Genomic DNA, 15397 nt, shown 5'->3' with positions numbered 1-15397 from the left:
ACCTTCCGCACTGCCTGATCCTACACCAGACCCGGGCGGGGGCTGCCTCACTCCGACTCTTGATTTCAGCTCAGGTCATGATCTCACGGTTCAGGAGTTTGAGCCCCACTCCAGCTCTGCGCTGAACATAGAGCCTGCTTGGGATTCTCTCTCTCCCTCTCTCTGTCCCTCCCCCACTCATGTTTTTTCTCTCTCTCAGAACAAATAAACATTAAAAAAAGCCACTTGTGTCGTTAATGCAGGATTCTTTGCCTCTGAAATACAATCCAATTCCCTAAATTCCAAAATTTAAAATGAGCACAAAGACGTACAAAAGGAGATTTTGAAGGTGATTTTTTAAAAAGATTATTTATTTCAGTAATCTGCATCCCCAATGTGGGGCTCAAACTCAGGACCCTGAGAGCTGAGCCAGCCTGGCACCCGGGTGCTGATTTTATTTATAGCAACTGCAACTTGGCGTCTTCAGAGATCCCGGGGGTTTCCAGCAGCCGCGAGGCGCTTCTTGATGAAGTGACCCACCAGGCGCTGTGGCCGCTCCTGGTACTCGACCAGCACCTCATGAGGACTGTTGACCTGGTCCCCTTCCAGGCGGTTCAGCAGAGTGACACAGACCACGGCCACTGCAGAAACCAAACGCCACATCCACACAAAGTGCTGGGTTTCCAGCTTGCCTTGCTGACCCCGGCCGAGGCGTCCCCTCTGCTGTCCCCGCAGGATCAACCCCCTCAGCCTTCACTTCCAAAGGAAGCTCTCGAGCAAATCCCAGGACTGGCTCGGGGTGGGAGGAGCCCTATCCTGCCTTCCAAGGCCAGGCTTCCGGGGATTCTGGAAGGCAGAGCTGGACCCTGCCGGGGACGCGAGGAACTCGGGGGTGGAACCCCCAGCTGCACTGGCAGCTTCCTGACCTGAGCCGAGGTGGGTCTTTCTCATCCCACTTAGAGGCCCGGGGGCTCCTGAGGGCCCTGCAGCGGACTGTGTGACGGTCAAGGGTGTCTGAGCACAGGGCTGGACGATGCCAACCCGTCCACACGTGCCTCGGGGCTGGTGGGTGGTGGGGGCAGGAGGAGGGCCCGGACGGGGGCCTGGAGGCTAAGCCCTGGAGGAAGGACCCCCGTGACCAAATGCTCACCCACCTTGGAGGCCGCACGCGCCACACATGGCAGCCAGGACCGAAGACTCCATCTCAATGTTGCGGATGCCGGCCGCGTGGGCCGCCTCCAAGTACTCCTGCTTGTCCTTCTCTGAGTAGGAGCAGAGGGCACCGTCCAGACGCCCTTGCCCTGAAGACACATGGAGACGTGCCAGAGTTGACTTGGGTGTGCTTACCACTTGCACGCAGTAAGCGCCTACTGCGTGCCTGCGACGTGCTTCCCGCCGGGACACGGGGACACTTTGGATCCCCCCAGGCCCTGCCCGCCCTGGAGCCCAAACCGCCCACTCGTAAGCAGAGCGCTATGAGCGCCATGGAAACATTGAAGAGACAGGAGCCCAGGAGTGACGGAGACCCTCCCCCGTGCAGGAGCCCCCCGCCCCCACCCCCGGGAGGCCAGGCCCGTCCCGGTCACCTTCATAGAAGTCAGAGGTGCACATGGTGTTCCCCAGGACCGTGGGGAACTCCCGCAGGTCTGCACCGCACTGCATCAGCTCCTGCGCGAGCCGCTCATCCAGGTGTGTCCTATGAACCACCCGCTTCCCCAGGACCATCTGCTCGAACACGGGCTTGAAGGAGGCATCCACCGCCTGGCGGGTGACGACCACAGAGCCAGGCTCCAAACCTGGAGGGAGAAGCAGACGTCGTGGCCACATGGGGCAGACAGGGAGGGCACCGCAGAGCAGAAAGGAAAATGACCCATCTACACCAGAAAATACCAGGACGCCCTGTAATGTTCGAAGAGGAAATCGCTAAGGATAGATTTTCTGCATCAAATTCTTTTTCTGATGACTGAGGTATGACATTAGCATTTTTCTTTTCTTTTTCTGATGATAGAGGCAGAGAATATGGAAGAGTGAAGAGCAAAGAAAAAGAAATTGCCAGGGGGCCCTGTCCCTGCCTGATGTGCCGCGCCTTCCAGCCGCCACTCTGTAACTGGCACCCCACCGCTCAGGTGACCACAATGTGCCGAACTGGTCCCAGTTTCGTGCTTTCTCATTATTTAATATTTCAAGGAACTACAAACATAGGCAAGAAATCTTGTGCGTCCCCAACCCAGCTCCGGCAACAACCGATTCCCAACCGATCCTGCTCTCCTTTCATCCGCGTGTTACTAGGTTCCACGTCGAATGCTTTCCGGGCACACCTTCCTGGGGTATTTTGCTATTTGTAGGGTCATTCCTCGGCTCTCATTCCTTGATCTTACAATAGCTTCGTGTGGGATTTGACCACGAGCCTTTCCTGATACTTATCCAAATGGGAAATTGGGTTTCCTAAACATTAGGAATGGAGGAGGAGGAAACCAGTGGATGGTTCTAGAGCCCCCAGAGTGGCTGTTTTCATGAAACATTACAAAGTATGTCCTCCGCCCCTGCATGTTTATCTGGACTTTCTCTCCCGTGCTGTTTTGGTCCCTCCTGGTCATCGAGACCCTCCTCTCTGCAGCTGGTCCCACGCTGGGGTTGAAACTGAATGGTGCTCAGCGCTCTCCTTCCTTCATTAGCCTGGGGAGTTCATGCCCTTCCTGATGTCCAGTCACCCTCAAGCTGGGGTGTGTGAGCCCCTCCCCTTCCTCAGAGTCCCTGCTGGCTACGTGGGGAGGGGGGGAGGGGGGGCTGTCTGTTCTCACGACCCTGTGCTTCTTCCCGAGTGGTGCCCCGGCACCCGCCCACCACCCTTATGCTGGCTGGAATTCGTGGAGATGCCACACCATGCGTTGTCACCAGCATCATCTGGGGTCTGGGTCGGCTCTCTAGTGGCTGTTTTTATGGAGCTATTTTAGGGGACTCAAAATCGACACCACGTGTTCCACCACGCTCTCTGATCATCAACTGTAAAAATCCCTCCAGAGCAAGAACTCAGAAACTCAGATCTTTAGGGTCTTTGGCAGACGCTGGTGTGATGTGCACGCGCTGTGGGTATCCATCTGGCGGACGGCACCGGGGCCGAGACCAAAACCGCTCAGGCACCAGTACTTTTCCCTGAGAACAGCTTAAACATTGACTTATAATCCTTCAAGCACCGGTATTTACACAGCAATCTGTCTGTATACATGAGAAAACGGGATAATGCACCCAGAAGATTTGGGGTCTATTGCAGTCTCCGCCCCTGGTCAGAAAACCTAAATTCCAGAAGTGCTGTCAGTCCAGGAGAGGTCACAACCCCACAAGTGCAGGGCAGGACCAGTAACAGCCGGTACAGGCTCCTCTGGGCTCCAAGCCCCCCAGGCAGTTCACCGCAGGGAGATGCCCACCAGGCACAGGGGCACAGGGCGGGAATGTCTGAGTCAGAGAATGATCAGCTTCTATAAAGCAAATGTGCCCCAGGGGCCTTGGCTCTGAACTCAGCCTTGGCTTTCTTACAACATCCTGTTCTCTTTGTTCTCTTTGTGGCTTTCAGGGACAAAACAAAACCCGTTCAGGTTGGCCTGGGGACCCTTTAGGCAACTTAAGGACACTTATCTTAACTTTGGGTTCCATCTCTGTCTTTGAGTTTCCTGTTGGTTTTCTCCTAAAGTGCTTGAATCCTTGCAGGGATTGGGGAGCGCAGGGGACAGGAGAGAGGCAGAGAAGAAGCGATTAGAAGGCACGGAGAGAGGTAGGCAGACAAAGAGACTCCGCGGTCGCCCCCAAAAGGACGAGGCTCTGCACATGCTGGGCTTAGGGCCCTTCCGCTACCTACTTGGGCCTAGTGGTCCCGGCCGAAACCGGAAACGAGAGCTTCTCTTCGTGCCTCCTGCCAGCCAGCTTCCTTGAACAAAGCCGGGTAGAGGGCTCTTCGTACCCAAGCCCGCCCCACACTGGGTCTGCAGCGGGGACACTGGCCCTGGGCGGAGGCCCTCGGCACACTCACCAATCCCACCCGAGGTGCCGATGCGGATGACAGTGACGTCGGAGCAGTGGGCGTGGTACAGAAGCTTGATGAGCTCGTGCAGCATGACTGAGGTAGAAGGGATGCCGATGCCGTGCTAGAACCGGGAGGGACGTCGTGTTACGTGGGGGGGGGGGCAGGAGGCGGGGCGAGGGGGCGGCCGGGGAGCTCTCTGTGCATCGCGCACCGGCAGGGAGATGACATGACCTTCCAAGTATAAACCTAAAACCTACTGGGGCGCCTGGGAGGGCTCAGTGCAGTGAGCGTCCGACTCTTGACTTCGGCTCAGGTCATGATCTCATGGTTCATGAGTTCGAGCCCTACATCGGGCTCTGTGCTGCCAGCACCAACCCTGCTTGGGATCCCCCTCTCTCTCTCTGCCCCTCCCCTGTACTCTCTCTCAAAATAAATAAACTAATTGATTAAAACTATTGACACTTTGGGAAATGCAAACGTTTGCATGAAGGGGTCGCACAGCTGGTCCCCACATCTGCGAAGCAGGTAGCAGCCCAGGAAATGGAGGCTTGGCGGGGAAGCAACAGCCCGCTACTTAGGCGCCAGGTAAGGAGCGTCCCCACTGGCCGGAGACGCTGCACAGATGCCCACGCCAGGCACAACTATCACAGTTTTATGTGTCCTGCTTCTCTCCCTGCGCTCTCTGCTTCTGCCACAAAAAGTAACTGGCCCATGCCTCTGCTACTGGATGCCCGCCACCTCCTAGTCTATTCAGAGGACCTCCTGGGGCACATCTCCCATGAAGCCCCTCCCCAGTGCCCACACACGCGCAGGCACTGCTCCCAAAGCTGGGGTGAGCTCTTGCACCTTTGTTGGTCACGTGTGACCTTGCATAGCTCCTGCCTCCATAAACTATCTGGAACTGAACACCGTCTCCACACACTGGAGTGCTCTGGACGGTTCACGCTGCTAGAGACGTCTCACCCTGCCCCCATCCCGACAGCGTAAACAGGTGTCGAGGGGACCAGGCCTGTGTGTGTGCAGAGAGCAGGAGGTGGGGGTGACAGGGGGCTTGCGGAGCCCCAGACACGAGCCCACCGTCAGGGCAGGTACTCACGCTGACAGACAGCACAGGGCCCACTTTGAACATGACGTAGCGGTCGGTCCCCACGCAGATGTTGGGATATTCTGCACCTGGGTGGTCAAGGCCCAGCTCCTTGGCCATGTATTTTGTGAACGCTTCCATCCGGGTGGGGCTTCCCCCGACACACACGAACTGCAGCCAGAGAACAGAGCCCCGTCAGCACAGGCACAGAGCACCATGATGGGTGCTACCTAGATGCAGACATCAGCATCACCTAGACGTTGCTGGGAAAAAAGGCCTCACAGCTCCTGTGTCCAGGGAGCCCAGTTACGTGTGCTATTGTGAGTGATGCAGAGGCTTGTGAGTGATGTACACTCGCTCACTGTGAGAAGTACCGGGTCACAGTTCTGCACGACACAGGGAAACCAGACCCTTGTTATCTCTGGGGAGGTAATTCGAGGTTCCATGCCCGCCCGGCTTCTGTCCATCACGTGCACAGCTCGGCCGATGTCCTGGAGGGAGCCTCACCGTGCGACCGGGGCTCCCCAGCCCATCTGTACAATGGGCTTCTAACCAACGTCTCCCACCCAGACATCCAAGAGCCAAACGGCCAAAGTATGGAAAGAGCCAAGGGCCCAGTGGGAGTCGTGAACTGGTAGAAATCAGGTGCGTGGGTGGCGCTCAGAGAAGTAAAACTTAAAATCTGCAAAGTATTATATATACAGTCTTATTTTCCAGTTTGTTTTACACAAGAAGAAAAAGTAAATGAGCTGGTTTTAAGGAGTTTGATGATGAAAGAATTATTAGTTTCTAAACATGACAAAAGAAATCCCCACCGCCTAGAAAGGTTAAATTCAAACGCATGGAAAGTAAATACATTAAGAACACAATGCACAGCAAAGAAAACCGACAACAGAAGGACAAAGCAACCCACTGATATCTGCAAATGCCACATCCCATAGGAGTTAGTCTCCAAAACATATAAGGAATTTATACAACTCAACAGCAAAGAAACCAAATAACCCCATTTTAGGGTGCCTGGGTAGCACAGTTGGTTAAGCATCTGGCTCTTGATCTCGGTCATGATCCCATAGTTCGTGAGTTCAAGCCCTGCACCAGGCTCTGTGCTGACTGTAGACAGAGCCTGCTTGGGATTCTCTCTCTCCCTCTCTCTTTCTGCCCCTCCCCAACTTGTGTTTTCTCTCTCTCTCTCAAAATAAATAAACTTTAAAGCAACAACAACAAAAAAAAAAAACAAAAACAAAATAATCCCATTTCAATAAATGACCTTAATAGACATTTTTCCAAAGAAGACTTCCACATGGCCAACAGACACATGAAAAGAGGCTCCACATCACTCATCATCAGGGAGATGCGAATCAAAACCACAATGAGATACCACCTCCCACCTGTCAGAGTAGCTAAAATCAACAACACAAGAAACAACAAGTGTTGGTGAAGATGTGGAGAAAGGGGAGCCCTCGTGCACTGTTGATGAGAATGCAAACTGGTACAGCCTCTCTGGAAAACAGTATGGAGGGTCCTGAAAAAGTTAAAAATAGGGGGCACTTGGGTGACTCGGTGGGTGAAGGTTCCAGCTCTTGGTTTCAGCTCTGGTCATGATCTCACAGTTCATGAAATCGAGCCCCACTTTGAGCTCTGCGCTGACAGCATGGAGCCTGCTTGGGATTCTGTCTCTCCCTCTACCCATCCCCTGCTCAAACTCGCTTACTCTCTCTCTCTCTCTCTCTCTCAAAATAAATAAATAAATAAACTTTAAGAAAGATAAAAAATAAAATTAAAAGTAGAAAAATCATATGATCCAATAATTCTACTACGGAGTATTTACCCAAAGAAAACAAAAACACTAATTCAAGAAGTTATACACATCCTTATATTTATGGCAGATTTATTTATAATAGCTATACATCGAAGCAACACAAGTGTCCATGGATAGATGAATGGATAAAGAAGATACAAATAAATAAATAAATGTGTGTGTGTGTGTGTGTGTGTGTGTGTATGTCCACATACATACAATGGGATATTACTCAGCCATAAAAAAGAATGAGATTTGCCATTTGCAACAACATGGATGGAGCTAGAGAGTATAACACTAAGTGAAATAAGTCCATCCAAAAAAGATAAATACCATATGATTTCACTCACATGTGGAATTTAGGAAACAAAGCTAACTGATTAAGAAAAAAGAGACCAACAAAAAAAACAGACCTTAAGTACAGAGAACAAACGGGTGGTTGCCAGAGGGGAGAGTGTAGGGGGGATGGGGGAAGAGGTAAGGAGGATTGAGAGGCACAGACTTTCGGTTACGAAATAAATGAGTCATGGAGATGAAAAGTATGGCATAGGGAATATACTCAACAGGATGGTAATAACATTGATGACAGATGATGATCACATTATCATGGCGAGCACTGAGCGATGTACAGAATTGTTGTGTCATGATATTATGCACCTGAAACTAATTTAACACCATATGTTAATTATACCCCAATTAAGAAAATACTATTAGTTCTAAGTAACCAGAGAAAATCCCTCTCATAAAAAAAAAGAATACATGGGGAGTCATCTCACAGCTGGAAAGGAATACGGTGGCTGCTAAGACAGACCCGTGGAGAAGCAAGGAAATTTTGAGTCATTCATTGTTTTGATTTTGAATCTAAACATTAGTCCATCTTTACCCACAGGGATCAGACATTTCAAAAGTCCTGTGCCAGAATAAACCAACACTGAGGAACTCAGGACTCTGTGGGGGAAATGGGCTAGAAGTTGCATTCAGCCAAGTAAGCCATTAAAAGAACAAACATGCACTTTAAATTACAAGGAGACACGTGTAATTACTCGCTTATTCTCCCTTGTTCCTCTACAGAATGTTTTGTAACTCCTTTTCCTTTTCTCCAAGTGGAGCATTAGGAAATTTATTTTATATGGTTTCCATTACACACTGAATTTATAAGAGATTATTTAGGCACCAATATGGCAGAACTTATAAGGTTTCCTTCATAAACTCATTAGTTTACATATTTTAAAAGCAACGGTTAGCAAAAATCTGAAGATATAACTTGATGAACTTGTCCTCTGTGCCCATGTCTACCAGTATCACCTATGACGAGACTGATGTTAAGACAAATCCCCAGAATCAACAGCCCTGCCTTTTACCTTCACATCTCCAAACATAGCAGGGAGATCGTGCGTGCTGGTGCTGAGATGGAAGTGGTACAGGACATCTTCTTGCATTGTTGCTACATTTGGGTTGGTGGGTTGTACAAAGTGGCCACTGTCACAAAATAGAAAGGTGAAAGGTTTATAGAGCACCAGCACCCAGTGGCCAAAGTGAGAACAGAAGCATCCTGTGTCAGTTGAGATGGGACACCCTAGCACCACAAATGTTCCCACCTGCCTGTGTCCGTTCTGCCCCCTTCTCCTTCCCCACATCTCCTCCCCATACCCCGGGCCCCTGTTTGGAGGAGAATCACAAAGAACTCAGAAGAGCACAAGAAAATACAAAGATCAAAGTGCTAAATCACCCCATAGAAAGTATAGCCAGTTGCTACCCAACCCAAGTTCATTCGACACCTGAACTTGGCTTTATTTTCAAAATAATACATTCACATAGGAAATATGGATGGGAATAAAAGAAAAAAGAAAAAAAAGCTTCTTGTTCTCCCTTCCAGAGGTAACCTTTCCAATCTGTACACCTTGGGTTTAATTTTTCTTGTCTTATTGCATTAGCCAGTACCACTCCTGTACAATGTCCAACGGGAGGGATGAGAGAAAACATCTTTCCATTTTGGTTTTCTTTCCAGTGTGGCCACTTGAAAGTGTGTGTGGCTCACATTATTCTTTCTTTCTTTTTTTTTTTTTTTTAACATTTTATTCATTTTTTGGGAGTGAGAGAGAAAGAGAGTGTGTGAGTGGGGGAGGGGCAGAGAGAGGGAGACACAGAATCCAAAGCTGGCTCCAGGCTCTGAGCTCTGAGCTGTCAGCGCAGAGCCTGATGTGGGGCTTGAACTCACAAACTGTGAGATAATGACCTGAGGTGAAGCCGGCCGCTCAACTGACTGAGCCACCCAGGGGCCCCTCACATTATTATTTCTATCAGACAGCACACTGCTGGCCTAGAATAGGGGTCAGCAAACCTTTTTTCATAAAAGGCCAGATAGTAAATATTTTGGGTTTCACAGGCCACGTGGGCTCTGTCACAACTCAATCCTGATGTTGTCACGTGAAAGGGACCAGAGGCAAATGCAAGTGTGTGTGGTTGTGTTCCAATAAAACTTTATTTACACAACCAGATGTGTAGGTCTAGACCACATCTCCAACTTGATAAGCTTAAACACGCCTCCTTTGACATCTGTGCCTGCCTGACTCCCAGAGGCCACGGTGCTCCCCACCAAAGCCTGGCTTGTCGGGTACCAGGGGTGCGCAGACAGACATGGATCCCTGAGTGAGGGCATTCAGAAGCTTCTTATTCTTCCTTCCACGCCTGACCTTCTGCCCAGAACCCACTGATCTGTTTCCTCCTCAATTTAACTCTGTAAGGAAAAAAAAAAAAAAAAAAAAAAAAACAAAAACAGAAAGAGATGTAAGAGAACAGGCTCTCAGCTGCCTGTGACTTGGAAATTCCACCCCATGACTGCACGGGCTGGCTAGAGTCTCTCACACCCTGTAAACCAAGCCCATCAGAAAAAGTATGCTGCAGAACTCCTCCGGGGAGATGCTTTATGGGACTCAGGCCCCCAGCGCAGCGGCTGTTTCCTTGGGGGTGTGAGAGTTCAGGACATGTGCCCAATGTTTCAAAATCTAACTGAAAACACACATTTCCCTACCAAAGAGATGCGCTGGATAGCCATAATGCCAATAATGCGAAGCAGGCTCCAGGCTCCGAGCTGTCAGCACAGAGCCCGACGCAGGGCTCAAACCCACAGACTGCCAGATCGTGACCTAAGCCGAAGTTGGCCCGTCACTGTCTGAGCCACCAGGCACCCGACAAGCAAACATTTCTAAGAATTTTAACTCGATAAGCAAGCGATGGATGTCTTGCAACGTGAGTCGTACGTGACACCGAATGACACATGATGACAACTGAGCCAATGGTCCTTCTCTCTCTCTCTCTGCGGGATTGTGGGCGATCGTCTCCCAGGCTCGGATGCTCGGTCTCAGACTGTGGTGTTTGGCAGAAATCAGTGATTTTTCAGCACGTTGGAAGGTGCCCACAACTGGCACTGGTGTCTTTTCTGTCACTTCAAAGCACCTGTGGACAGTCCTTTGCTTTTCCGTACAAGAGTGAGCTTAGGAACGCTTTGCTTCATTCTAGGTCAGGCTGCCTGCGGACAGAGATCCTTTCCTCCACTGCCTTATTACCAGTTACAGTAAATACAGTCTATGACGAGAGTTTATTGATACTGCACTATAGTCAACATCCGTGTGAGTGTATACAAGGGCCCCATGCAGAAAAAGATCCCAGGGGACCAATAGACAGCAGTGATTCCATTAGTGATCGTGAAAGTCGTCCTACACAGTAACCCTCCTCTCTTGTCTCCCTCACACAAGCCACAAAGGCTTTCAAACATAAGTGCAGGTTAATTTATTTTTCTATTCTGTATTTTCCTTATTATTGTGTATTATGTGACAGTATTGTAATCATTCTTACATGGATATTTTTGGATTTTGGAGCGAACCATCTGGCAAACCAAGGTTTGACTATTGATTTTGGCTTAGGGTGCAACAACACGGGTGATCTCCTGGGAGAGCAAGCTATCCATATGACTAAGTCATGAGTTCCTGTTTGCACCAATCACTCCGCCGGACCTGAAAAGCCACTGTAAGGCACTTTGTGCCCCAAGATGCCCAAAATCGAGTAAGGAAAACGGATGGGAGCAAACACAGCTACAGTATGGTAGTAACTGCGGTAAGACAGAGAAGGGCACAGCATCCGGGCCACGACAGTGTCTGCGGCCTGCGGGGCAGATCCAGCCGGAGTCTGATTGGGGTTTTGTAGGCACACGGCCTCGCTCACCCGTTTACACTGTACCCACGGCTGCTATGAAAATTCTGACACCTTCACACCGTCATGGCATCCTAAGGTCTTCTCACGACAACCGTCACTGATGACAGGATGGTTGCCACATGCCTTCGGGATGTTATGGTCACGGAGAACCAAGTAGAAGGGCTGAGCGGCAAGCGTCAGAACTGACAAAACAGGATGTGATTAAGACAAGTTTGCCACATTATTTCAAAATGGGAAACTTTTTTTTTCCCCTCTCTGATTCCAGGAAGAGAAGGAGAAGGAAACAGAGCATTACTATGAAGAACACCAATGCTTTTATATATTTTTCAATTCTTTATGTTTTTATTTATTTTTGAGAGAAAGAAAGAGACAGAGCGTGAGCAGGGAAGGGGCAGAGAGGGAGGGGACACAGAATCCGAAGCAGGCTCCAGGCTCCGAGCTGTCAGCACAGAGCCCGACGCGGGGCTCGAACCCACGAACTGTGAGATCATGACCTGAGTCGAAGTCGGACGCTCAACCGGGGCTCAACCTGAGCCACCCGGGGACCCCCTGCAATGCTTTTAAAATAGATAAATTGGACGAGGACCATAATGAACCAGACCATGTCAGAACTTACTTTTTAAAAGATGTTAAAACAAATCAAAGACATTACTTGGAAAGCTCGTTCTCTCCTCTACATACAATTTCCAGTCACTTTATCTGGTTTTGTCACTTGACTCATTTAACAACTATTCGTGAAACACCTGCTCCGGAAAGGAAATGCAAAATGGATGCAAACTGGCTGATTCTACAAGCTGTCCAGGTGCCTCAGGACAGGTGCTCAGGGACTAGAAGAGGCAAGGAAGGGAGTCTGGAGCGGGGAGTAGGGAGAGCTCAGAGCAGCCAGCCAGATCCGACCCCAGCCACGCATCAGGCCCCGTTCTGGACACAGATACAAACATTAGTACCTGGGAGGCACTGGGCTTTGCAGTAGAACTGATGTAACTAATAGTTCACGCATGGGGAGCCTGGGTGGCTCAGTCGGTTAAGCATCCGACTCTTGATTTTGGCTCAGGTCATGATCTCACAGTTTATGGGATCTGGTCCCACATGAGGCTGTCTGCTGTCAACATGGAGCCCGCTTGGGATTCTGTGTGTCTCCCTCTCTCTCTGCTCCTCCCCTGCTCACGCTCTCTCTCTCTCAACAATAAACATAAATTTTGAAAATCGAATAGCTCGCACATAAAAACCTACTTCACACTCACGACTGCTGTGGAAGCTGGGTTCTATCAGTACCCCTCACCGTATGGGCTCACTTTAACGTGAATGTTTTTCATAAGAGGCTGCACTCGTGAGCTGGCCTCGAGCTCCTGACACCACAGCCACCTCGCGGTGGTGGGCAAGGACACACCAGTGAGGGAGCGCAAGCGGAGGGCAGGCCAGGGGCCACTCCGGCTGGGTCCTGTCCATGACCTTGAGCCCAGCTCCACGGCTCCCCCAGGTAACCCCAGCAGAGGTGGGGGACACCAAGGGGAGCAAGGAAACCAAAATACTGTTGGATTCAAGCCCAGGCAGGAATCAGGATGAAGGCAAGAAACTCTCCCTTGGCCAGCAATGCACAAATAGACATAGAAGACGGGCTGTAAGGATCACCAGCTGGAATCACGGAAAACCATAAAGAAAGTATTTACGATTCCGAACCCCGACACAGCCAGGAGACAAGCAGGGGCCGTGTTTCGGAAGGGGCCCCACCAGAGCCGTTCTGAGCCCAGAGCTGCCCGCGTGGCCAACACCGCATGTCCCTGGCACCAGACGCCAGGGCTCTTGTCATCTCGTCCCCAGTCTCTGTCACCAGAATCAAACGTGTTACCGTACGGTGGCTCTCGGAAAAACATGTGTCACACAGTAATCGCCATAAACGTAAGGACCTAACCAGCCTGCGGTCGGCCGGAGCCTTACTTGTGATTGTCACGTTTCTTTGTTTGGAGTCCCAAGGAAGCCATTCTCTCAGCCGGGGCAAGAGCCTAGGAGAAAACAACACAGAATGTTATTTAAAAGTTTTGGAGGGGGCGCCTGGGTGGCTCAGTGGGTTAAACATCCGACTTCAGCTCAGGTCATGATCTCGCAGTTTGTGGGTTTGAGCCCCCCATTGGGTTCTGTGCTGACAGCTCGGTGCCTGGAGCCTGCTTCGGATTCTGTGTCTCCCCATCTCTCTCTGCCCCTCCCCCACTCATGCTCTGTCTCTGTCTCTCAATAATAAATAAACATTAAAAAAATAAGAATAAAAGGGTTTTTTTAATGTCTATTTAATTTTGAGAGACAGAGTGCAAGTGGGGGCGGGGGGAGGGGGCGGGCAGAGAGAGAGACAGAGACAGAATCCGAAGCAGACTCCAGGTTCTGAGCTGTCAGCACAGAGCCCAACATGGGGCTCGAACTCACGAGCTGTGAGATCATGACCTGAGCCGAAGTCAGATGCTCAACCGACTGAGCCACCCAGGTGCCCCCAGAATATTATTTAAAAATAGACTCAGGCATATAAGAGACTCTTAAGAGCTTATTTGGCAAAAAATCTATTGGAACAAGGCAGCGTCAGACTAGAAGCTGTCAGGAAGGCCCCAGGAGAGAATTAAAGGGAGCAGGTACGGAAGGGGAGCCAGGACACGGTTGGTAGGCAGATCGAGTATAGCTTGTCCTCAGGGATTTGACTTGACGCCCTCGAGGTGTTGACAGGCTCAACACCAGGTGTTGACTTGGGACCTGGGCATCAGATCTGACACCTCTGTCCAAGGCCTCCTTGTGTAATTAACTTAACAACAGCGAGTCCCCCCCCCCCCCACCTCACTCACCCCCACTGGAGGAACCCAGGGCACTCTGGCTCACTGGCCTGTGGAAGCCCAGTGCTGAAACTCTGCACACTCACATCAGGCCCCATGTGCGCTATGTGACCTGCAGGGTTGCTAATTTCCAAGGAGCTAGCAGAAATACACCAGAAGCCAAGTTGGGCGGGCGTCACCTCTGGTTTCCCAGCCTGGCCCCACAGACCACTCCCGGCTGCCCACCCCTGTGGGATCTCAGGTGTCAGGGACAGCCCAGGAAGAAGGGTGGGGGTCGGGGGAGAGGTCTGAACTGTGGGATTTCCAGCACCTGCCAAGGAAGGAGAGAAGATCCGAAGCAGGCACGAGTCAACCCTGTCTTACTACCATCCTAAAGCCGGAGGAAGAAGAAACCACAGATGCGGCCGCCTTAAGTTCCTGGGGCTCGGCCTCTTGTTCCCCTCCCCCATCTCTCTGTCCACAGACACAAGGCCCCGGGGCTACTTTCCTCTGCTCTCTCTACACCTGCCCTGTCTCCACCCCCTCCTTCTTATCTGTTTTACCTTCCTTTTCTCCTGATGCTCCCCTGCATTCTGCATCCTGAACCTATTAAAACCAGCTCCTTCAGGGGCGCCTGGGTGGCGCAGTCGGTTGAGCGTCCGACTTCAGCCAGGTCACAATCTCGCGGTCCGTGAGTTCGAGCCCCGCGTCAGGTTCTGGGCTGATGGCTCGGAGCCTGGAGCCTGTTTCCGATTCTGTGTCTCCCTCTCTCTCTGCCCCTCCCCCATTCATGCTCTGCCTCTCTCTGTCCCAAAAATAAATAAACGTTGAAAAAAAAAAATTAAAAAAAAAAAAAAAAAAACCAGCTCCTTCAAAGTTAAGCCTTCTGAGGATATAAATGGACTCCCGGTTTCCTATGGTCCCTGGACTGAGGCTGAACTGGGGGCCAGAGTTAACGAGCTCTCCAACGTGGCCGGGGACCCCCATAGGTTTGCTGAAGAATTGCACATAGTTATTCAAACTTTCCAAACTGGCTTCTCGGATTTGTATCAGCAGATCCACACACTGATTGCTGGGACCAGCCCAAACACTGGACGAAGCCAGTCTGGTGGAAACATCCCGAGCAGGAGTTAGAGCAACACACCCCCGAATTTTGGCAAGATGCTAGAACACTCACTCACTGGAACAATTATAATGGCTTTTCCTAAGCCTGGTGACGGGAACAAGGTTGAGGCGTGTACACAAAAGCCTGATGAATCTGCTCATGGTTATGACGATGGACTCCAAACTGACTTTAAAGACATTCTGGTCTTCCCTTTAGCTATTGAGTCCACCCAGGCAGTATTTAATTCTCTGCTTATCAACAGTTATATCTCTGTTTATATCTGTTTATCAAAGATCCAGGATCTTTCCCTTCCAGTTAAAAGGGCCAGGCCGGAATGGGAAACTACGTCCCCTCCAAATTTAGTTATCCTGGCAAACCAGCTTGGTTGCACCCTAGCCAAGTCTCATTT

General features: G+C 50.7%; 1 protein-coding gene across 5 annotated transcripts in view; it reads right to left on the bottom strand.

Annotated features, from left to right (window-relative positions):
- Window positions 1–323: 323 nt before the first annotated feature.
- UPP1 (uridine phosphorylase 1) overlaps window positions 324–15397 on the bottom strand; it is a 29454-nt gene continuing 14380 nt past the window's right edge. For 3 of the 5 annotated variants that reach the window (XM_045494250.1, XM_045494248.1, XM_045494249.1), the window contains 7 exons: window positions 13030–13094; window positions 8241–8358; window positions 5094–5252; window positions 4004–4118; window positions 1566–1775; window positions 1134–1280; window positions 335–620 (listed from right to left, as the gene is read on the bottom strand). In XM_045494250.1, the coding sequence (XP_045350206.1) occupies window positions 463–620; window positions 1134–1280; window positions 1566–1775; window positions 4004–4118; window positions 5094–5252; window positions 8241–8358; window positions 13030–13073 (951 nt within the window). In that variant the 5' untranslated portion in view covers window positions 13074–13094 and the 3' untranslated portion in view covers window positions 335–462. Of the gene's footprint in view, window positions 621–1133; window positions 1281–1565; window positions 1776–4003; window positions 4119–5093; window positions 5253–8240; window positions 8359–13029; window positions 13095–15397 lie in introns of all 5 variants that reach the window. The other 2 variants (XM_045494247.1, XM_045494252.1) reach the window with 2 other exon arrangements.

The sequence above is a fragment of the Leopardus geoffroyi genome, chromosome A2 (genome assembly GCF_018350155.1).
Source record: "Leopardus geoffroyi isolate Oge1 chromosome A2, O.geoffroyi_Oge1_pat1.0, whole genome shotgun sequence".
Classification (NCBI taxonomy): Eukaryota; Metazoa; Chordata; class Mammalia; order Carnivora; family Felidae; genus Leopardus; species Leopardus geoffroyi.
Note: the sequence above shows the minus strand (reverse complement) of the source record. Positions and strands in the feature narration are given on the sequence as shown.